The sequence below is a fragment of the Callorhinus ursinus genome, unplaced genomic scaffold (assembly GCF_003265705.2).
Source record: "Callorhinus ursinus isolate GAN/ISIS: 27379988/994484 unplaced genomic scaffold, GSC_fseal_2.0 scaffold12, whole genome shotgun sequence".
Lineage (NCBI taxonomy): Eukaryota > Metazoa > Chordata > Mammalia > Carnivora > Otariidae > Callorhinus > Callorhinus ursinus.
In genome coordinates, this window is record NW_027397074.1 from 44,112,687 (window position 1) to 44,137,685 (window position 24,999).

A 24,999-nucleotide genomic window follows, 5' to 3' on the forward strand; every position below is an offset into this window, starting at 1 on the left:
AGTGGGCTTTAGCGTTGCTAAGCAATGGGGAGCTCTGGGAGGTTTTAGAGTTAAGGTGTGGCATCGGGAAAGTGCTGATTCATACCAGTTAATTGGATCGTGAGGTCTGGAGAGGTCTGGGAGGGACCAGAAGGTTTGGAAGCCAGGAGGACAGTAGGAAGCTATAGCGTGATCAAGATAGGGGGTAGTCAAACTCTGGAGCTCATGGGATAGCAATGAAAAGACATGTGGGAATCATTATGAAGGCCAAATCAAGAGACTAAGGAATTGAGCAAGATCATGTACTTAATGGTGGAGCTCACAGGAAAACGCAGACCCATTGACAAGCCCTGCACTGTTTAGGCAGTGGCTTCATTAGCTCTAGATGATGTGTCTCCCTTTGTCTCTATTGCCTGTGTAAGTAAAGGTAATTTTGAGATTCATTTGTTTTTCATTCCCCTCTGTCCCTAAATTTCCATATTCCCTCTAAACTATAGGCCTTCTGGGAGAATTCATACTTTTTCTTTTTTCTCTTTCCACAGCCCTAGTTACATTCCCTACACATTCATTCTGTAATAAGCTTCTATGAGACAGGTACTTTATTAGGGCTGGGAACAGCTATGTGAAATTGGACCTGGTTCCTGTTGTCAAAGTTTTCACAGCTAGAAGGGGAGGACTGATCTTAAAAATAAGTAAATATACCAATGTGTAATCAGAACTTTGGAAGAAGCATTTATGGGATACAATGGAGGACAAAGGAATGGTTACTTGATTCTACCTAGTGTAGAGGTAGTGTTAGCATTGGTTGCGATCATGATAATGGTAATGATAATTATAGTAATGGCTACTAACATTTATTGGACATTTAATGTATCCAGCATTGTACTAAGTTCTGCATTTGTATTACCTAACTTAATATTTATAAAAATCTTACAAGATACAGTTGTTCCTCTTTAACAAATGAGAAAACTGAAGCAAAGAGAAGCAGTAAACTTGCTCAAAAGCACGTCATTCATTTATTCACTGAATAATTGAATTTTTTGCACATCGACAAGGTGCATGCCAAGGAGCAGGCACTGGCTGTCCTCAGATGAACGTGGTCTATTCCCTAGTCCAAGTTTGACAGAGGAAACACTTGTGGAAATAAGTCAGGCTCTTTAATGGTGGTGTGGGAAAGGTACCGTGGGAGCACAAAACAGGGAACAGCTGATGGGGCCAGAAGGAGTGGGAGAAGGCTCCACAGAGGAGGGGACATCGGCCCTGGATCTTGGATTGACTGCAAAGGGGAAATATTAATGTGCAAAGGTAAAAAAGAAACATGAAGTGGTATGGAATAGTCAAGAAGCATTGAGGTCTGTGTTTGTGAGTGAGAGGGGAGAGGATAGAGAAGATGGGTTGCCAGGAGGTGATACGGGAAAGATTGATTGTAAAAGGTTCGAGTCATACATCGGAGGTCGGGCCAGCAGAATTGTTTAAGTAGGCTGGTGCCACAGCTTTCTTGAGGAAGACTCTTGAGAAATGAGGAACTTGACCAGTGAGCAGTGAGTACAATATTTTCAGTGGCATTAGACTAGTTTCTAACTTCCAAGATATCTGTAGATGCATCAACCACAGACATGTGCTCAACTGTAATTCTAGTAACCTGAATGAAGTGGCATCATTTCCTTCCTTTTAACCCATATGATTATATTTAGCAGAGTTAACCAAGACAACAAAGCGGTAGGGAGAGGAGAGACACCGACAGTCCACGGCCCTGAGAATCTGAACAGGAAAGAGCAGGATCTCTGAGAGACACCCAAAAACTGTTTCTCACAGTCGAGGGTGGCACCTGAGAAGACATTTACTGTCTTGAGCATTTTACTGCAATATTAAATGAATAGCTATAAAATTCTTACAGGGATGGTTTAGGGCTCTGTTGTCTAAACCCAGTATTAGAAAGGATGACAGAGGTCTGGAGTTGGAGGAGAGCACAGGCCGGTCAGACGGATCTTGCTGCTCCGTATCCTGCAGACTCGAGTCTAGAGCCCCACTGCGAGGTGGGGCTGCCTACTGCCTGGAAACGGATGAGTTGCAAAAGGCCACTGAGGGTCACATCAGTGTGCAAGCTGCCTTTCTACTCACTGTAAGGGAAGTTGCCTCGGAAGTTGAACTTGATTCAAACATCAGAGAAATTATCTCTTTCTCAGCCTTTTTAACAACTCTGGGAACTGTTGAAGAAGGTGAACTAACATCAAAGAATGAGTGAGTGAGAGTTGGTTGTTTTGATAGTTTGATAAAAGTATCGTTCAGCAGTTTTTGAACTACAGCTTTCTTTCCTAATCTTAATCTTCCCTGTTCAGTGTAAACCAGTCTAAAAAGACTTAGGCAGACAACATGACATTAAGACAAGGATCACTAATCGATAACTTTGAAATGAATTAATGGGGTATTCCCAGGCTTTTGTACGTATGAAGATGGTGGTGATGACATAGACCCAAGTTAGTGGTATGACTGTAATTCTCAGGATCACATACCAGAATTAATAACTTCTTTTAATGTCCCTAGAAAGGATATTAGGTACATTTTATTTTTTGCCATGCCATTTTCCACTAGAAAATATTTTTACAGCAAGACTGTAGAGGCACATTTGGCTTAATAGGTAAGAGCCTGGACTCTGAAGCCAGATGGCCTCGATCTGAGCTCCTCCACTTCTTAGTGGTATGACTTTGAGCAAGTTACTTAACCTCCCTGTGCTTCAGTTTCCTCATCTATGAAATGAGGATTAATAGTCCTATCTACCTCCTAGACTGATAAGGATTAAATGAGTTTTCTGACATATGGCAATGCTGTGTAAGTGCCAGCCATTATTAGTAATGTTTCTATTAAAATCCATCATGGGGAGTAACCACCCAAAATGAACACAACTCTCTGAGCTTCACATTTGGAACTATACACTATAGTAAAAGGAGAAAAAGTACATGTATGCAGTTGGCACTATGCTGGGGCATCTGTCATCTCATACAATACTCATTACAACTCTGTCCATTAGAGGATTATCTCTATTTTAAAGATGAGGAAGGTATGGCTCAGAGAATTTAACATGCTCCAGATGACATGGAGCTAATCTGAACTTGAGCCCTATTCTGGTGCTCATGTTTTCATTCTGTACCATGGTTCCCCTTAGAATTCTTCTGGGATAAGTAGCAAACTCTGAAAAAGCAGAATTTAAATGTGCATGTCACAGCTGGGGTTGTCACAGTACTCCTTCCCCACTTGCAAAGGTTGCCTGAGATGGTTTCTTGTCTTATGTTCTTCCTCTTTCATCTTTCACTGTGCGGCTGCACTAAGGAGAATATTATGGAGAGAGAGGCAACTGGCATGGCCCCTGGTCTCCTTCCCAACCCCACCATGTCCCCTCTAATACTTCTCTGTCTCCTCTGTCATGGAGCAGCTTATCCTCTTAGTAGGATTCAAAATATTCACGCTGGTATTCCAGCTCCTGAGAGCACCAGAGAGGAGGAGTCAGAATCCTCCTAGAATCCTTCCTAGACCTCCAGAAAACTTAGTCTCTTCTGGAAGGTTAGAACTTTTCTTATCCTGTGAATGTCTCAGACATCTTTTGGGTGCAATTCATGGATGTTCATATCTGGGAAGTTCTGAAAGTCTTCATAACTGCCCGGGCATCATTAAGATGCAGACAATTCCAAGATTGCACAACTCGACTTGTAAACGCGTGTCGGGATGACCCTGGCTCTTTATAGAGAAACCCATAAAGTCTCCACACCTTGGCAGTTGGACAGAATATAGATTTGAAGATAACATTTTGGGACCTTATGGGAATCAACAACCTTTTCCTTGTATGCTCCCAACTTTTACTTTCATTTGTGGTCCACTGCCCTTCATCCCTCATTACCACACCCTGAAATTATAGGTATTTGTAAGAACGTATATTCATATACATCGGGTTGTTTTTTTGCATATTGTATTCCAAGCCCATGCATGCAGAAAGACAATTACCACTCTACCTCAAGCTCACTGAGTATGCAATCAAGGTTCATTATGCCCCCGGTTCTCATCCCATTCACACCCTTTATGTCTCAGAACAACAGTGAATGGAGAGCAAGGTATATGGCAGGATATGAAGGGAGGAAGTCAAAGGAACATGCAGAGAAATTGGAACCAAAGAGTGAACAAGTTAGGTGAAAATAGTTTGTGGAATTTTCATCTTTGAAGTTTGAGAAATTTTACTTTGTGTTGGATCCATTTCTTGAATCATGATCCCTTGGGTCTGGCATAAAGCTGTAATTTTCAGAAGGCTCATTTCTGCAAAAGCTTATGGTTATGGAGAAAAATCAGTGTTTGTAGGCCCATGAATCAGAGCCTAAAAAGTCTGTTTGGATATTTAAGGTCTCATAAAATGTAACATCGAGAGAGACTTGTGGAGTATCAGAGCCGGAAACAATCATGAAAACCAGGTAGTCCAGCCCCCTGCTTTTAGCGATGAGGCTACAGAGCTGAGGGAGGTCGAGTGATTTATCCAGGTTACATGGCTGCAAGGAGGGGTAGAGAGCCAGGACTAGAACAGACCTAAGCCAGTATATTTCCAACATTATCACATATTACTAATCATCTAGAAACACTGAGCCAAAGTATGAACCATGGATCATAAGTGAGAGAGTCTTAGCAATAGAAGAGACCTTGGAGGTCATGTAGTGCCATCTCCCTCCTGATGCAGAAATCCTCTTGGTGACATCCTTGACAGATGGCCACTATTCTCTACTGGCTTAACTCTGATGCCACAAAACTCAGTGCTTTACAAGGCACCTTGTTTTGCCTTTGGACAAAAGGTCAAACTTGTATTTTTAAAAGATCAGTCCAGAAGGAGTGAGGGTGGCCAGAGGTGAATGACATATTTTTAGTGATGGTGAGGAATTTTACTCTCTTTATCATCTTAAAATGAGGATAATAATAATGCTGACCGTGTAGTGTCATTGTGTGGATTAGAGGTGCAGTTTATAGAGCATCTACCATGGTGGTTGCTTCAAAATAAGAACTCAAATTATAGTCATCATTGACTTTTATCATCATGATCCCATTTTTTTGAAATTATGCCCTCTGGAGTAACATAGACTATGTCTAATCCCACAAATATTTGAAAGCAGTTAGCATGACCCTCTAAGTCTTTTCTTCTTCAGACTAAATATTCCCTGATTCTTCTATAGTTCTTCTTGTAATGCATTTTGGATGCCTTCATTGCTTTCATTCCCTCCTATTTGTCAATTTCCCCCTTAAAATGTGGTGGCCAAATGTGGTCAGTTCAACGTGCTCTACAGTGGAATAATTACTTCCCTTGATCTGGACATTGTACTTCTCCTACAGCAACCTAGATTTATGTTAGCATTTTTGAAGGCCAGATCACAAATTTGGCTCAAGTAAAACCTGACTCTACTACCCAGAACATTAGTTATGCCTCCCAACATTGTGTCAACTGCAGATTTGATAAGCATGATTTTTACATCTTCATCCAAGCTGTTGATAAAAATGTTGAACAAGAGAAGTCCATAGTCTGAGCCTCGAGGAACATCTCTGATCCTTCCCTGTATATTGACCCCCATCCGCTGGTTTGGTGACACTGTTTCATCAGCTCTAAATCTCTGCACCTGTACTAGCAAAAATAACTCCGCAAGATGTGGTCACTCGTTGTGTTTTTGAAATTGGATATTTAATTTATCCAGAGGTAAAATGCCATTCTTTTATCAATGAAGACAGGTTTTGAACCCATAATTGGGAAAATGTGAACTCAGAAAATAATTTCATGTTTGAGTTACTATGTAATGCTTAAAGGGGAAAAAAATCGTCTTCTCTTAATGTGAAATGATAATGCTTGCCTAATTGTTTATTTTTCCAAAACGTTTTGAAATTACTCTCTGGGTCTGGGGGAGGGAGTGTGGAGAATTTGTGGATTTCATGTGTGGTAGAAAAAAAGATTATTGAAGAATTAGAATACAACTTTTAGGAGCCTTTTCCATCTCAGGTGGGGATCACAGAGACAAAGAGATGTCTTAAATGTTGGTGGGAGAGGATGTGAGGTATAGTCCTGCATAGTTTTTAAAATTCTTTTTAATGAGTCTCATTAAAGAGGCTGTTCTTTCTTTGATTTAACACACTTCCCTCTGAAGAAATCAAACCAACTTCTTTGTGCTACAGCACAGATCGGTTTTTCCTAGTTTTCATGGTGGAGATGGAATTGTTGTTGCCAACCTTTGAGCCAAAGTGCTCAAAGATTCAGAGCTCAGTTCTTGACATCTTCCTCTAAGAGCTCATTTAATATTTTCTCAAAGGTTTTACTTCCAGTCTACATCCCATGTTTGTGGGTTTCTTCTTATCTCTGGTCCTTTCTATTTCTCTAGCCCATAACCAAACAAGTACCTTAATATCTAAAACTCTATTACCGTGAGCATACTTCGAGATCTCAATAAACAAAAAGTTAGCACTCTCAAAAATCGACCAGGGAATAAAAGACCCCCTCATACTGAATATTTTAGGAATGTCATTTTATAGTTTACTCACTCACTCAGTATTTGTTGAGCACTTACTATATTCCAGGCACTGATCTAGGCAACAGAGGCAATGGGGAGTAAAATCAGATTTAGTCTCTTCTCATATTGTGCTTATGTTCTCTAGGAAGAGACGTGTTAATCAAACCAAAACTATTGTGAACTTGTAAAAAGTACTGCGAAGGAGAGGGTCCCCATCACTACAGAGGTCAGGGAAGTCTTCCTCACATGATGCTTAATCTGAGATTTGAAGGTCGAGTCAGGGGAGGGCCCAGGTAGCAGAAAACAGCATATCCCAAGCCCCTGTGCTGAAATGGAGCACGGGCAGTATGAGGGCAAGAACATGCCAGAAAGGTGGAGTGAAGAGCAGAGAGCAAGAGTGAGAATAGCATGAGATGAGCTGGGAGGTAGGAAGGGTCCCCTACAGGCCTTGTAGATCACACAAAGAGTGCTCTCGGTGTCTTCTGAACCATGAAAGCCATCTAAGAAGCTTGTCGGGTGGGGGTAGGAGGGTGTGGTTGGGTAAGGAGAATTGTATAATGTGATTAGTTTTGTCTTTCGAAAAGATCACTGTGGCTGTGTATGGGCAAAAGGAGAAAGGGAAGCCATAGTGAGTGACAGATCAGTTAGGAGACTACTATCTAGTCCAGGAAAGGAGACGATGCTGGTTGGGTGTAGGTTGGCAGAAGGTGAAATGGAAAGATAGAAAGAGATGAAGGATGTGTAGGTTGAATTTGCAATACTAGGGGACTGCATATGGGGGTGATGGAAAAGAGGTATCAAGGGCAACTCAAGGAGGATTCATACATTTTATATCCTTCTTTGGCAATTTAAAGATTATTATTTTTAAATTTTAGATTATGTAGCTGTACTCATAATCCCTGATAGCACAGCACAACAGAAATAATTCTAAAAAGGAAGTATGAAATCCTTCTGTGCCTCAGATCTATTATTGGCAAAGTAGGTGACTCTGAGCAGGATGAAAAATTGTTGAGTATCTCCGAGGAATCCAAACAACAGAGGAAAAAAAGATATTTGTAATCGTTGACTTCATCAAGGCCTCATTAAGACCCAGGGAAATATGTTTGTTAAGGCTCACTTTTAAAAGAAGTAACACAATTAGCTTTATTTTCATTATTATTTTAGTTCAATTCTCTATGTTTCCAGGCCCTATAAAAAGAACTTAAGCATATCCCTACACTGCCACTCCAACACAAATCACCATTTCCTTTCATCTTGCTTTAACCAACCACAGTATTTTCCCACGTCCGAGAAACCTTCCAGTGTATAAGAGGAGCCTTTGGACCACGTGTGTGTATAAAAGCCTGTTCATGCCTCTGGGATCCCACGATAACACAGTCGGCTCGCGGTCTAAACCAGGTGCCCAGTTTCCATCTGGACTCCTGACAAACTGTGTGGTCAGGATTTAGAAATCAGAAATCTGGGAAAGGTGCAATGTGATGGACACAACCACCCCAAATACCATATATGTTATCACCATCATTTAACACATAGTGCAGGAAATCCTGTTCTTTGCAGAAGAACTTCAAAGAACCACTTCTGGTTCTCCTGGGTAACATTTATTTTTTTCTTTGCTAACCCCAAAGCACAGACAGATATATATTTTCCCTCTAGTAAATTGCTAGTGACACTCCATTTCTTTCCTGCCATCCTCAACCCCATTGTCCAACTGACCTCTCGAATTTCACTACCCTTCTAGGCTGAGGAGCTGTGCTTAGCTATTTACAGAGGCCCACTTACTTACTTGGCTTTACCCTGTACTTTCCCTTTCTTTTCTAGGCTCTGAATTTCTCACCTTTTAGCTCCGCCATGTTGATGAGACTTCCTCTGCCCCCATGTGAATCCTCTTCTTTTGTCCCAGGAACTTTTTTTCTAGGAAGAGCTGTCTCTTAAGACAGCTTTACCTTGCATGTTTTACCTTGCTTTTGCATTTTAAACAAAGAAACTTTCTTTCAAGTCATCAGAAATAAACACATGATATTAGTTCCCTTAAGTGACTCAGATGTCTCATTTATGCCTTCACTAGTTTATTCATGCAGTGTATGTTTACTGAGTGCCTACTGTGTTCCAAGCACCACGAGAGAGAGTTATGAACACAAACATTCTACTTTCTAGAGTAAGACAGTGAACAAGTAAATGAATAAGCAGTCATTGTTCTGTATTCCATTATTCCATAAAAATTGTTAGAGATTGATTTTATGGACATGCAGCAGAAAGTTGCAACTTTTGCCCTTGGCATTGGATTCCAGATACCCGATCGTCTGTTCCAGTCATCCAACCTCACTCTCCAGGTAGTTGAACTTGGGTCATGAGTACCCAGATTACGATTTGGAAAAGTAGTAGTTTCCTGGGGAAAAAAAAGTAGGTCGTTGGCCACTCTCATAGGACTGAAAAAGAAACAATAACCCAGTGTGCGTGTCATTCAAAGCAGGATGCTGAGCAGTTCTTCACTAAATCATAGTATTGTGCGCTTACCATGGAAATCATTTTCAAATGCAGTATATATCACACCAATTCAGAGAAGATATGCACCAAATGTCTCTGATATAAACCTCACATCAGGATGGCGACAGAGTGATTAGTGAACTTCAAGGTATTTTCTTATGTGCTTTACTGTTAGGGTAAATAGTTATTTTTCATCTGCTCATAGTTTTAAGTTATAACAAGATGGATGGATCCATGGCTTGCCAGAAGCCATAACTCTTTATTTAGTTGACATGACCAGATTCCTAATTTTGTCCTCTGAGAGCTTGAGAGTACAATAAAACATTGACTTCTTCTGACCTTCCCCTCTGTCTTCTCTGGGCAGAATATCTCGATGCATAACACAGTTGGTGGGGCCATGGCGGGGCCCGGAGCTCACCAGCTTGGCAGCACCCGGATGCCCAACCATGACACCAGCGTTGTGATTCAGCAAGCCATGCCGTCACCCCAGTCCAGCTCTGTCATCACCCAGGCACCTTCTACCAACCGCCAGATCGGGTAAGGAGACTTCCTCGGCTGTCTCTGGGGCCTGGCTGGAGCTCAGAGAATGTTCTCGACTTTCTTCTTGTTTCTGGTGCTCAGACTGGATGAGAGAGAAGTTGATGTTCCTGGTTGACGTGAGATCACCTGGCACTTAGAGTGATGCTTTTAAAGGGAGAAGGGAGGGGAGCCCCCATTTGGTGGAGACTATTTGATCCTGGACTTTGGGGGGCAAAACAAGTCATTCTGTGTCATCATTTCTTCAGACAAGATTTGTGACTGTGGAAAACGCCTTGGGTGTTATGGACAGCAGAGCATAGTTTCCAGGACAAATGCTTAAGGATGATAGAGGGAAGTTTCACCAGCCCACTTTCCTCCCCAACAGAGTGTGTCCCTTTTTTCCTAAGATCTGCTAAGCACATCCCCTGGGTTTTTCATGTATTACCAGTCTTCCTTCCTCCGATGATTCTTCCTTCTTTTCCTTGTTAATACCTCTTTATTAGCTCTCCCCTTCCTCTGTATTGGTCCAGGCTCATTCCTGGTGTAGACAAAACAAAAAGAAAGTAAGCTGTTTCCCCCTCATTTATGTAAAAAAGACAATACTGTGGTATTGAGCAAAATTGGTAGAAAGCTCCTATCAGAATCCCAGACACTCTGAATTTTCACTTCTGAGTCTCAGGAGACAACTCTAGCCCCTGGCTACTCGGAGTGTGGTCTGAGGACCCGAAGCCTGGGCATGACCCGCTAGCTTCTCAGAAATGCAGAATCTCTGGCCTGCTTCCTTACCTTCAGGTTGATGGTGGTGTGTCTTCTTTCCACCCTTACAAGAGCAGAGTGAAGAGGAAATAAAAGATTTAAGAGCAGTCAGGTTCTTAGGAAGAAAAGGTAGTAACTTAAGCCAAAGTGCTCTGATAAATTTATATTGCTGGAAGCTGAGAACTGCTTGCTGTATGTTCCCAGAATTCTCTCTTTAAAATAGGAAAGGGAGCTTGTGGTGTTTAGTATGTGCATCAGAATTTAGTGTGAATATTCAGTTGAATATTGGATATGGTGATTAAAAAAAAACCCATTAGAAGCTGCCTGACAATTTGCCACTGTGTCTTTCCCCCTTTGTTTTTGTTTTTGTTTTTTTTAAAGATTTTATTTTTAAGTACCTCTACACCCAACGTGGGGCTTGAACTCACAACCCCAAGATTAAGAGTTGCATGCTTTACCGATTAAGCCAGCCATACGCTAACCTCCTCTCCCCCTTTTTTTTAATGCTTGTAAGGATTTCAGATCAAGAGTGAACACCAGGAACAACATTGGCTTATTCCTCCTTAGAATGCCCTAGAAGGGGGGCGGGGAACCTTGTCTCTCACATTTCTCAACTTACCAGATGGGTTGTGATTTACGAAGACCCATCTTAACAAAAGAGAGCTGTGGGCAATGACTGTTTTGTGAGTCTTTCATGGGTGCGTACATTTGGTTTCCCATTTAAGAAACAGAATATTACTCTGGCCATTTGAATGCTTGGCTTTGTTGGAAGAAACCAATACTAAATTAGCTAGTATCCCTGTTAAATATTTCTTTTCTTTTCAAATGACTATGGGGGCAGATATTGCCACCATCTAAAGCAAGAACCTATAATACACTAGGAGAGTGGGGTGGGTTCTTTAAAGACAGCATCTAAATTTCAAGGGACTCTTTCACTCTAGTGGTTTGGCTTTGGGCAGACAATTCACAGTTAGGCCAGCTAATTATAATTATTTTATTTTTCTTTCAAGGGGAAAAAAACATAAAATGTGTTGGAGTTTACTAGCAGTTTTATAACATTCCTCCCCCCCTGGAGTTCTCCTGCCTCCCCCTCCCCCCACCCCAGCTACCCTCTTGGAGGTCCTTAGTATTGTTAGTACAATGCTGGTTTTTGTGAAACAATCTTTTAAGGGTTAGCACTCAATTCTAAGATGGGTGTTGACTCTGTCAATAATTTACCCAGCTGGCCCAGGGCTGTACAGTTGGGTGACATTTCTAGGCTGTGTCACTGTGCCTGGATGAGTGGGAGTGTTTTTCTGGTACATGTGACCTCCCAACCCACTCCATCTTCTCATTTACTCCCAATCCTGGGGTGTTGTGTGTCTCTCCTGGTGTGTTCTAGGAGATAATTGTCACTTTTGGGACTCTGTCTTATTGCCAAGCTTGAGGGAGGCTGCTGCTTTTCTTCAGATCCTTCCCTGTCGTGCTTACCATGTTGATTCCAACCCACACATCCTGTCATTTCCATTTTCTCCATGTGACCCATCCAAAACCTTGCCCGGATGACCATGGGGACTCAGCAAGGAACAACCCAACCCATCTCACAGTGGATTCAGAATGAAACTCTAGGTGGTAACATTTGGGGATGGTTGACTCTTTTATTTCTCCCAGCAAAGAGGAAATGAGTACTTATTTTAAAACATGAGTTCCCTCTGGAGACTGTGTCTTTAAATGAGCATTTGAAATTGCAGATATTTTTTTTTTTGAGACTGCACAGAACCATATTGTAGTAATATTCTGATTTTTATCACAACCTCAAATATTTAAGTGTCAAAATCTGGCCAAGCCACCTGCAAATGTTTGCCATGGCTACTGGCCAACAAAAACAGCAAACAGCAATGAAAGTCTTCATTCAGGCTCAGCGCTTAAGCTGCATCCAAGCAGGGAGGCTGGGACCCACCTGTGCCCACGCACAGTGCTGTTTGCTGTGGCCAGTGGGTGTGTTCACGACTGGAACTTTGTGGGAGAGGGAGGGGGCCGCCTGTCTCCTGCTCCCCCTTTTTCCTTCCCTTCTCCCAGTGCTTGGCTTCTGCTGCCAACCTTACTTTTGCTTTCTTTTCTGCCCCTTCTTTCATGCTGTATTTAAACTTAGAGGCTTGAATGTATTGGGAGTGGTGTGGACAAGGAAGGGCTTGGAAATGGGAACAGCACTGGTGTCTGGGGAAGATTTGGGGGGACTAAATGTATGCATTTTTGTAAGCATTTGATTTTCATGCTTTTTGAGCAGGCGCTGAGCCAATGCAGACCAAAATGGGTGGAAATGCAAAAATCCAAAGAAATAAATGTAAAAGTAGGTAGATAAGCAACACAGGCAACGTCCATGCCGTCCCATATCACCCCCCACCATGCCCTATGCTCAGTTCTGTCAAAGTAATGCTGTTATCCCAATAGAAACTGGAGGTAAGTATAAATATCCCAAATTGCACTCGTGTGGTTAGGCAGGCTAGAAAAACACACGGCGCTAGAGAGTGTGGGAGGCATCCCCAAACTAGAGACTACTTGTGCTTAGTCAGACTGGCAGACGCTCTGTCGGGAAGAGTGTCTTTGGCTGATTGATGGTAGCATTTTAGGAGATAAGTTTTCCAGATGGAAAAAAAAAAAAAGAGTTGAGCCATGGGCTGTGGGGGAGACAAGTGAGACAGAAAACAAGCATGTGTTAAATATAGATGAAATCGATTCAGCCTTGGACCAAATATGTGGCAGATTCCAAGCAGTATCTCTGTTGCAGTCATTTTTATTAGATATCATGTAACAGGCTCATTAATTCAGGATTAAGTCAGCAGAACCTGGGAAAAATGGTAGATGAGCATGTAAGCGGTCACGTACATCCCTTTCTCTGTCTCTTACTCTCTCTTTGTCTCTCTCTGTCTCTCTTCACATGCGATGTTTTTGTAGGAGCCAATGAGCAGTTGAGGAGGTGGCTATAATCTTAATAGATCCCAGCCTTCCTAAAGAAGTCTATTTCTCTTTATGGAGTAAGTGTGAGCAGGTAATTCATGCTCAGTAATTCTTCAGGAGAGCAATGAAGATAATATGTAATGTGGAGATCTGGGAGGAGGGACATGAGTACAGAATTCTGATAGGTTGTGGGAGGCACTGCCACTGTATTCCACACATTTTCTTCCTGTATTCTTTTTGTATTCAAAATGTTCTACAAATTCAATTCTCTGTAGGGATTTGGGCAAATAAGCAAGCTTGCGAGGTGATTGGTGAAAATTATTTGATCATAATAGTTTACAATACAGAAATGTTCTATGCCTAACATCAAAATATACAAGTGTTCCTGCCAAGGCTCATATTTGGACAGAAGATATCTGGCTCATCGTGGAATATTCTAGTTAAAATATCAGGAAACTTGAAAATATGGTCACTGGCATGCATCTATGAAGCCATGTATGTATGAAATTCCTCCCTGATTTTACATCACTTATATTCCTGGCACATACATGTCCATGCCCATGTGATGTCATAAACCCTATTTGCATGGGGTTGTAGCCAGGCAGTATACACCTAATACTTAGCCAGAAATTTATATAAAATGCCATAGAAGCAAATCTTGTTTTATGTAAAATAAAGAGAAGCCATCATAAACTGTGCCCTTTCTGCACTTCTTTCTCTCTTTTCTCTTTGCAATTCTTGACACTGTGTATCATACAGAATATCAGGTGTAGCTCAGGGGACATGACCAAGGAAAATAATAATAATAGTAATAATAATAAACGCTTGTTACATCTCAGATGTGTTGTTGTCAAAAGCAGTGCTGCTACCTTTTCTACCAGAGTCATATGGCTTTGTTGTAGGAGTTGGTGTTGCTGTTTGAGGTGTCCATTGAGATGGGAATGGTAATTGATTTGAGGATTTTTGTGTCACTGTTGCTCGGGGTGTGTGGGGGGGGCGGAATGAGAGGTCCATAAATGACACTGTCACAGAAAAGCAACATTTAAAGAAGACTTCAATAGGACAGCTTAGGAATGTGCTTGCTCTGTAAATGTGTAGGTGTGTAAAATCACTATTAAGAGTTTTCTTGAGCTGAGCATGATTAAGACTGTCACTGCCCACCACAGGCTGATGCCAATGACATCCAGGCCAGCCTTCTTTCTGCTGGAGGCAGCAGACCAGCAGATCCCAGGTTGACACTGGCCCACAGCCCTTTGCCAGGATAGCTTGAAGACTCCCTTGAGGAATTCAGAAGAGAAGCCATTACTTCCTGCTTTGTGTTTTGCTGAGTATCATGGCTATGAACATTGCTTTATTGTTAGAAAGTTGCTGGATCTTTCACAGCCCTGAGAACATTTACGAGGGCCCTTCAGGGGGATGCTTTCTGGGAGGGTTGACGGATTTAACCATATGGCTCCCGTTAAATCCCATGCAGAGCCTTGAGAAATTACCTCTGACAAGGGAGCCAGCAGCCTTCCACTCACAGAGCTTTATGTGTGGAACGAAAAATTAAGTACTGATACTTGAGGAAATATAAGGTTTCTTAACATTCAGAAGTTGTAATACCACATGGTATTGTGGCCAGATCAAGGGGGCAGAGCCAGAACACCAGAGCACATGGCTGCGTATTCCAAGAAGCAGAAAAATACCCTTGCTCTTGTCTCTGAATCTGGCTCTTGCCTCGGATTCCTCAGGCAAGCTTTGTGTGTCTTGGTGCTACAGGTCCTCACCTGGAACACAGCAAGGCTGGTACCCCAGTCACTTTAGAGGGATAAAGCAAAATACCACACACCCGGTGGCTTAAACAACAGACATTTATTTCTCGCAGTTCTGGAGGCTTGAAAGTATAAGGTCAAGGACCTTGGTCAGTAGATGTGGTTCTTGGTGAGGACCCTTTCCCGGTCTTGCAGACAACTGCCATCTTGCTGTGTGCTCGCCTGACCTCTTCTTTGTGCTTGGTGGGAGTGGGGAGGAGGTGAGAGAGTTAGCAAATTCTGGTATTTCTTACTCTTAAAGGACACTAATTCCATTATGGGGACTCTACCCTCATGACCTCATCTAAACCCAATTAATTCCCAAGGCCCCACCTCCTAATACCATCACATGGGGGGTTAGAGCTTCAACATATGAATTTGGGGAGTACACAAGCATTCAGTCCATAAACAGCTAGTGTAGTTGGGAGAGAAACTTGGAGGTCACTTCTCAATGGCTCAAACTTTTTGTTAGAAAAGGCCTTGGTTATCAGGCTGATAATGAAGGCAAGGAAGCTGACATTTATCCAACATCTACTATGTGTCAGGCACTGATCTAGCATTACATTTTGTTTCCCATCATTGTCCAAGAGCCCAGAGAGGCAGATACTATTTTCTCCAGTTTTATTGCTCAAAGAAGAGAAGTAACTTGTCCAGCATCATTCAGCCAGTGAGATGAGCAGAGTTTTGAGTGTAGGTCTGTTCGACTCCAAAGCACATGCTTTCCCTCTACTCCTGTGCATAGCTATCCCAGTGCTGTGGAAGACACATGAGCTTATTTGACCAGTTGGGAGAATCATCTACGCACAGGAGTTGGCTAATGCTCAGTCTGTGTGAAGTGCTCTTCCAGTGTGAAGAGCTTCTTTGCTTGCACACACCTGCAGGGTGGTCAAGGGCAGAGGGAGACACCTTGAGTTGCCAGCAGCTGCTTCAGTCCTCCAGGAGAAAGATACAGGAGGTCCCTGGCCCCCAAAGAAGGGAGATCAGGGACTGTCTTGAGCACATGGAGGCACAGAGTTGGTTTCTCCTAGGAGAAACCAACTGGCCAAATACCCTCATTTGTAAGAAAACCAAAGTCACCACAGAGAGTGACTGCTCTTTTTTCAACCATTTGGTTGCTCCACATTTGGCTTCTTGGTCTGAAGGAAGACCCCTAGTCCTTGCCCAGATGAAGTCTGACTTCCAGACTTATTCTGATTCCTGCTGCGGATAGGTGACTTTGCCTGTGACCTCCTCCTCTTGGAGGAGGATTTCATTTCTGGATCTTACAAACAGAAGCCCTGCTCACAAAGTTCCAGAAGCTTCCATCTAAGTCTCTCCATGTGTATCTCCCCCTATCCCATTTTTAGAAACAGATAGGCACTGATGAGCGTCTGCTTCTAGAGCAAATAACCCAGGATCATTCGGTTTGTGTCCATCGCAAATCTAGACAATTGTTCTTTTTTGCAGCATATTGGAAAGATATGCCTGGAGAGCAAGAGCTTGCTCAGAGCTAAACTATGTTAGATCAGAGGAGAGTCTTGGAAAAGTATTGGCCATGAGGTCAGAGGTCACAGGTTTGGGATAGTCCAGGCTCTGCCATTTAAAAGGTTTTCAGCCTTGGCCAAGTGCTCCACTTCCTTGGGCCTCACTCAGTTCCTTCATCTATATATGAAAAGGTTAACCAGCTGATTGCAAGTCATTCCCAGTGGCAAACTCCTCATGCAGTGCTACTTTTCTGTCTCAAATGTATTTTTTCTTTTGGTTTGTTTTCTTCCAGGAGCTGAGTTTGGTAAGAGCTCTAGGTTATGTGTTCATGGAGGTGTTCACGTCCCACTGTGGATGAGAACAGAATCGGGCTTGGGAATACTTGGGAGGAGGAAGCCAGTGCAGTCAAACAGAGGGGTCCCAGCATATGTAGCCAGAGAAATCTGATTTCCAGGCTCAACTCCTGGGTGAATAACAATAATTTTATAATTCTGTTCCATGGGCATGATATTACCCATTTTACATTTGAGTAAAGTGAGGTTCAGAAATTATGTGACTTGCCCCAAGTCATACTAATAATGAATAGCAAGAGCCAGAACTAGAAGCCAGGCCACCTACACTGCACTGTTCCACAGGGCTAAATGAACTTGGCTTCCCCAATGTTTGGTTTCTTCACCTGTAAAATGGGGAGGTATCACTAGAAAATCCTCGAAGTCCTATTCAGCACTAAAAAAAGTTGGAATTTTCATAACATGTTCAATTTTGAAAATTACTTGGCAAGGCAAGTTCTTTGGGGGCATAGTGCTACATGCATGGCTATGTGTAGTTTCCTCCTTTGCACTAATCTTATCAATAAATTGTTCTTTTATTGTCACTTTGCTAAAAGTATCTTATTGTTGGAGATCTAACAAGAAAAACACCTAAACAACAGCATGATAGTGAAAGATATAAAACAAGTCCAATGCAAGAAACCTAGACAATGATCTTGCCAGAAGCAGCTCTGTGGGAAAATGCAATTCACTATCTTCTTTTCTTACGTTATTATCATCTTGGGGGTTACTTTGTGGAAGACTTGAAACATAGGGCTTTAGCTCATATCGATATTTAGTGTCTTCCTAGAGGTAAACCTTGGATAAGGCACCAAATAACTAGACAGTGGGGGTTGAGGATATATGTTTCCCATAATACAAAAGGCAGTAATTAACTGTACCTCTCTGTACTTGTCATAGTTTCTAATGGGGGTTGGCTCAGTGTTTCCTGTTTTCAGGACCAGAAACATGGATGCCTACCTGGCTCACCACTGTCGGTTTACATGGCTCCTGGGGTGGTGTTCAAAGAGAGTCCCTACTAAGTGTAGTCATTCCTTGGTGAATGCCAAAAGGGGTATTAACATGGAGAAATGATTAGTCTTTGCAGTGCTCTGCAAGGTAAGCGTCCTAGGAGAAATGAATCTGATAAAGCAGGTCTGATCCTCTATAACTGGGGAGGACACTTTGCTCTTTTGAAGACTGAGCATGTCCAAGTAATATGGCAGTGTCTCAGTGGACATTTCTGATCACTTGTAGCTTTCATATTCTCAAGTATTGTAATAATTCTCATCTGAACTGATTGACAAGTATTTTCCGAGTTAAGAGAGGACTGTTCTAGGAACTTACAGATAGCCCATGGTGCCCATTTCATATACCGTGTATTTATGTAATTGGACATCTTGGGATTCAAAAGATAACTGATTCAATAGGTTCTCTCACATATATTTTTCAATAATATTAGATCAAATGGATTTTCTCTACCATCATTTTTTATATCTTTTCTAATGAGGATTGAGTTAAAGATTACATAAATTCTGTGGACATTTTGCCTTTGGTGGGATGAGAATAACACATAGACAAACATCTAATTTGGTCTTGGATTTTGGGTATAAAGGGAATCCTTGATATTAAGTTTCAGTTACATCTAGACGGAATTCTATTTCAATGAGGCACAGGGCAAAGCCATTGCTAGAGACTGAAAGCCATGGCTGGTGGTTCTGACTCTACCAGTCACAAGTTCTTTGAAAAGACCCCATGACCTCTCTGGGCCCTACTTTTCCATCTTATATAAAGAAAGAAAGAAACTAGATTGTCTAGTAAGTGCCCTCTTCTAGCTCTTAGGAACAAGTTTGTTTCTTTATCATGACTAACACTGTACTACAACACTGCTTGGCTGATACGGATTGTGGAAGAAGAAATTCCATAAAATAGATATGTTCAAATTTAGTAGGCAATCTAGTAATCTATTTGCCTTGTATGTTGTTCTTTTGGTAAATACTAACGTGAAATTCCTGTAGAGTAATAAACATTCTTAATGGTACCAGACACGTTTAAAAGAGTTTGGAGTTTTATAGTTTCACCCCCTTTGGCGAAGTGCACTTGGGCTGGTGAATAGGCCGGTAAAGTCTGTAAAATGATAGGACTCTTGTGAGTGTGGGGTAGAGACACGCCGGCATGTGCTTGGGTTGCTTTTGCAGGGTTGCAGAACTTTGCCAAGAACAGATGGCCCCCAAACATCTTTGAAATGCCAGAAATGACTTCCCCAATAATCATAGACCCATCGTATATTGGTTCAGATATGGTAATTCACAAACCAAATGCACAGCACTTCACAGCTGACCTCAGATCTATTATTTTCAGTCCAGAAAACCCAGAAACATTTTTGACACAATAATCATAATGAGAAGTGCAACAAGAGACACCCATCACCAAGTCATCAAGCCAATGAACATTTGTTAAACAATTTGATGTTCTCAGAATCTGTACGGGGGGGGGCAAGCATTTAGCAGACTCTCAGGGATCACTGTGTAGCATGACGTTTCCTCTCACTTTTCCCAACATCTTGCTTAAACTGAATATCTGAAGAGATAAAGTGTAAGTTGTTAGATTAAAGAGAAGTAGAGGCTGCTTCTACTTCAGTATTGTTTGGATAGTTTGAATGGAGCCATGTTGATGAACCTGTAAATTCAGTGAAACCAAAGTCTACCTCTAACGTCTTTCTATAACCCTATGCTGAGCCAAGGTATATTTTTAATGACAAAACTAAACAAAAATGCAGCTTTATAAATGCATATTCCAAATTACAGCCTCTCAAAAACATTGGAAGAATGAATTTAAGAATAGGGGCACCTGGCTGGCTCAGTTGGGGGGAGCATGCGACTCTTGATCTCTGGGTTATGAGTTCGAGCCCCACATTGGATGTAGAGATTACTTAAAGATAAAATCTTTAAAAAAATAAAAATAATCCCAACTAAACTGTACACTATTAAAGGAGAGGGGGGAGTTCTAACATCCAGTTATATCCAAATGAAAAGAGAGAGAGTGTGTGTGTGTGTACATCTACTTCATAATATTTTGCTTTACTGGAACATAATTTAGGCATTTGACATGTATATTATCTTATTCAAAACCCTTGAAGAATTTTTCTGGGTGTATTCTGTATATTCTACATAGCATGGTTTTTCTTGATGCCCTGAATGTCCCTATCATCTCGCCCTTACATGACAATAAACTTATACCAGCACCTTGGAACCACTTTTAAAGAATAGCCCCAGTGACTGACAAGTATAAGATTAAGACAAAACAAAACAAAACAAAACAAAACCTCACATAGATTCATATTAGCCCCTTTACCTAATTTTCAGAAAATTGAAACAATTTCCTCATTATCTAGAAAATGACCATTTGGCTGATGGATTATGTTTTCAGAAGGAGCCACTTTTTATTTCTCTGACACTTTGACATCATTGGCATGTGGGATGAGATACTTAGGTGCTAATGCTGATGTCCCTGGAGGGTGGTGACAGCCAAATCTGAGAGCAGGGGAGGGAGAATCAACTCAGGTGGTGATTCCCTCCCTGTGAGGAGGAGGGTGAATATTTCCTAGAAAATTGTCTGTGATACTAACCATGGGTTTGGGGCTTCACCAAGAAGGCTTTGATTTACCCGGAGATTCCAATTTATAGTCACAGTAGAGTGGGGGTGGGAGGGCCCCCATCTAGAACTCCGACTTTCTCTCCTTTCTCGGCCCCTCCTTCCCTCCCTCTTTTCTCCCCATCTCCCCTAGAAAGAAAGGAGGATACATCACATTATTCACGTCTGCCATTTGACCATGGCTCCGGCTAAAAGTCTGGAATTGGAGAAAGTTTAAAACTTTTAACTAAAAGAAAAATGAGAGAGAGAGACAGAGAAAGAGAGGTGTCAATTACTAGGCACGTCCGAATCCACCCTCATTGTGTGGATAGCTGCTCTTTATTTAATTTAATTCTGGAGTCAAGCGCTTTGCAGGAAACTAGAGGAGTGAGTTTGTCCAGATCTCTTTTGGCAAATATGTGTGTGTCTGTGTTTGTGTGTGGGAAAGAAAGAGAAAGAGAGACAGAGAGACAGAGGGAGGGAGGGGGAGAGAGAGAGAGGAGAGAGAGAGAGAGAAGAGAGAGAGAGAGAGATTTTTATAAAAAGAGTGTGTGAAACTTTGGCTGCCCCACCGAAGCCACAGACAACCAACCTTATATTGGGTCCACCCCGTTCCATAATTATTACTGCCATTAGGAATAATTATTATTTGCTTCATTGAGTTGGCAGTTTGGAGCCTGCCTGAGACAGAGGCTTTTCACAGGAGCTGTGGCACACAAAGGACCAAGCAATCACCCACAAGTGCTTCAACATGTTTGGACGACGTCCTTCTCTTGGTTCACTTCATTGGGTTTCGCACACATTGAGCCTCAGATTGAATGAAGAGTTCATCAGATACAAACCCAGCAGCAATAAGCACCAGCACTCAGAAAGCTTTTATTTTGGATGAGGAATTCTTGGTTTTTCTCAAGTCTGGGGATGAGAGTTCCCTTCACACTGCTGTGTTCCTTTAATTAAAAATAGAAAAATAAATAATAAGTTGAGTCTTCATTTAGAGGCTGGGTCAGAAATGGTATGAGAGGAAAATGAGGAAGAACAGGAGGAACACCCAGTGGAAAAGCAGCAAGCTTATTTCAGAGGCAGAATCTTCACAACCGTAACATCGTTTTTTCCTGGTTTGTTTCCACTCTTTGCACACAGACTCTCCAGATTCCAGATTCTGTGTGGTTTCCTTTTTCCTTTGCCGTATCCTCCTGAATCACCTGTGCCGTGGGCATCCTGCACACCCTCCTTAGGGATCTCAGGTAGAATGTGGCCAGGTATTTTGAACGAGTGGAGTGCTCCCAACAGAATCTGTGCCAGGCAAAAGGCTTACCAGGTCATTAAAGTAAGAAGAGCACGACAAGATGTTCTTCCAGACATTATTTTTCCCATAAGACTCCATTGGTTTCTCGCCAACGTCTGTACCAGTCACAGGCCTGTGGGCACTTAGAGAGAACAGCACCCGCCCTCAAGTGTGGGGTGTCTGTCCCTTCCCCTTAACCTCTTCTTCGTATAGTGGCTGTTTGTAGCAAAACCTGCTGATTCAGACCCCTCAAGAGCCTCCTAAAAACTGCTGATTCAGAAGAAGAAAAAAAAATCCCTAGCAGCTTCCATTTGACACGTCAGACCTGACACAACTGACTGAATGTCAGCTTTGTTTCTCCAGACACCCAAACAGTCTGCCCTCCATCCCAAAGTCAACCAAGATTCCCAGGCAGTGTCAGGAAAGACAAGGCGACCTTGCTGGGCATGTGGGAGATGCCGTGTCTGTGTAATAAGTACCCCTCGGTAGGTCAGGAATGGAAGCACCTGGGTACACACCTTCTCCCAGATGTTGTGGCCCAATGGGGTGAGGAACAGGAACCCCCTCCCCTGTCCTCAGCATTGAAAAGTGACTTCAATTATAACACATCATTAAATGGGTTCCTTGGGTGAACGCCCCTGTGTGAATGAGAAGCAAGTAAGTTTCACTGTGGTGGTTTCCAGAGATTTGTGATCCTGGACATTGTATGTAGGAAAACTATTTAGAGGGAAAATTTTACAAGGGAGCATTCCTGTCTGGGTTTTCATAAGAGATGGCAAAATAGTACTGTAAAAAAAAAGAAATCCAGCACTTTTTTCATAGTAGTAAAGCTTGTCTTCAGGTAAGGTGTCCTGCTAGGGAAGAGTTGCTGCTTTTTCATTTGTCATTTGTTTTAGGGATTTAGGGGAGAGAAAGAGCAGGGAAATGGTCTTCATTGGCATGGAGTTTAAAAAAGGGGGTATTTGTTCATTTTCAGTGGAACCACTGAAGGAACCATGTCTTTACAAAGCTGTGTGGAGTATATTGTTTCTATCAGTCCTTAATAAAGTCCCATTGTTACCTTTTTTATTCAAAGATCCTGTTGTACCAACTCTTACCATAGGAAGTGCTTATTTTAAGGGTATTTCTGTGGAAAGCATTTGATCCCTCGTGTTTTAATAATGGGTTTCTCTAGAAAGATGGGAGTTTTCTAAAGTCTCGTTTTTTAATTGGTTTTTATAGTGATGGGTCCGATGTTTCTTCTATTGAACGCTGTCTCTCCATTCATTGACTTAATTTTAGGTCCTTTTCTATAGTTGAGCAATGAAAAGAGTTTGCAAGTTTTGTTAATTGTTCCAGAATGGGGCATGTGGTGAGTTTTCAGGAAGCTTCCAAACAGAACTAGGCACTGTCAGAAATGACAGTCATATTAGAGGGCTGACCCCAAGGGAGAAGAGGTGACATCACAGTCTGGCATATGATGACACCGGGGAAATAGTTGTTTTCTCAGCTGCACAGAGATTTTTCCTTAAAAAAGAAGAAAAAACTGACTGCCTACTCTAAAAGATGAGCAGTAGACCCCAGTACGTTATAATGTGATGTCTACATGCATGTTACGAAGATGAGTTATTAGAATAGAAGCAACTAGAATCCACTACGCTGGGCCCTGCAGAACCTGCTCCGGGCTGCCAAAGGTTAGGGAGGTGGAGATTGAGGCCAGGTAGGCAGGCAGCCCATCTCCCAGGTACCCCTTTACCCAGAGCAGCTCCACATTTTTTCACCTAGTCAAATTTCTACCTAATCATTTCTTTGAATAAAGACTCCTGCAGAAAAAAAAGTTTGAACAGTACAGAATTAGGAGATCCTTTTCTCTTTATGTACTATAAGAAAAAAGAGTGGATTTGGGGGCCTGTTTACATAGGTACCAAATTGAAGACCAGCTTCCTAGAGAAGAAGTGATATCATCACCATCATGGAAAAGAAATGGGATTGGGAAAACCAGCCGTGGTTTCCAGAGTGATGGGGGAAAAGGAAAACATGAAAGAACTTTCAGCAACCAGTTAACGGGAAGGAAGAAAATTGTCAAAAGGAAAACATAAAGCCTTCATGGGAATTTGTACATTTTAATCTCTCAGGAAAAGGTAGAACAACAACAACAAAGGAAGTCGTATTGTTTCAATTCACTGTTCCAGCAGGATACATTAACATGTGGGATCCCAAGGTCTGAGACGCCAAGGCCCAGCGGCCTGGAGAGGCAGCGTCATGGACGGAGGGCCTCAGACACCTGGGCCTCACCCTCCGTCTTCCATTTGTAGACCTTCACTCTTGCACCACTGCAGTTGAGCTCTCCAGGATTTCACCATTATTTGTTTTCTCTCTTCACAACCTCACCTTTCCCACAGTCTGGCCTGAACTCTGCCTCTTGGCATCCCTAGAAGGACAATCCCTGATTTCTTCCCCCTTCACAGGCTCCACAGGTCCTGTGTCCTAGGCAAGATTCAGTGATTTCTATCCATACGTGTCCCCCAAAAGATCTGTTGAAGTCTTAACCCCCCGGTACCTCTGAATGTGATCTTTTTTGGAAAATAGGATCTTTGCAGATGTCATCAAGTTAAGATGAGGTCATACTGGATTAGGGTAGGCCTTAGACCCAGTGATTGGTGTCCTTAGGAGAGGGTCCTGTGAAGACACAGGGAAAGGGCCGTGTGACAGCAGAGGCAGAGATGGGAGTGATGCAGTTGCAAGCCAGGGAGAGACAAGGTTTGCCAACAACATCCGGAAGCTAGGTGAGAGCCATGGAATAGATTTCTCCCTCTGAGCCTCTAGAAGGAACCAACCCTGCTGACACCTCAGTTTCAGACGAAAACCCTCCAGAACTCTGAGGGAACAAATTTCTATTGTTTTTAAACCACCCAGTCTGTGGCAATTTGTTACAACAGTCCTGGGAAACCCATACACGTGTCTTCATGGAATTGTGGATCTATTTGCTTTGCCAACAGAATTGTGGTAAAAAAAATAAAAAAAAAATCTATCACTTTATTTTCCTTTTATTCAGCTGTACCAGATGTGCAGATACAAACATTAAAAGAAAAAAAATGCTAACTAAGAATAAAAATACTACTACTCTGGAGAACTGCTCTCTTGGAGTTGGGACCTGTTTGGTGGGATAACCCCCAATTCTCCATTTATGTGGGAAGGGAATGAAGAAGCCTGCTCTAAATCAGACAGATCCAGCATTAATATCTTCTGATGAAAGATGTCATTAGAGATACATGTTACCTGGGCTGCAAACCTACACAGCCATAAAAATCCACTTTGAGGTAAATGGAGGAGAGTGGGGATTT

At 42.1% G+C, this 24,999-nt stretch overlaps 1 protein-coding gene across 2 annotated transcripts in view; it reads left to right on the plus strand.

Annotated features, from left to right (window-relative positions):
- CREB5 (cAMP responsive element binding protein 5) overlaps positions 1-24,999 on the plus strand; it is a 411,522-nt gene that overhangs the window by 145,297 nt on the left and 241,226 nt on the right. For both annotated transcript variants that reach the window (XM_073899011.1, XM_025873076.2), the window contains one exon: positions 9,346-9,518. In XM_073899011.1, coding sequence (XP_073755112.1) covers positions 9,346-9,518 — 173 coding nt within the window. The remainder of the gene's footprint in view (positions 1-9,345; positions 9,519-24,999) is intronic.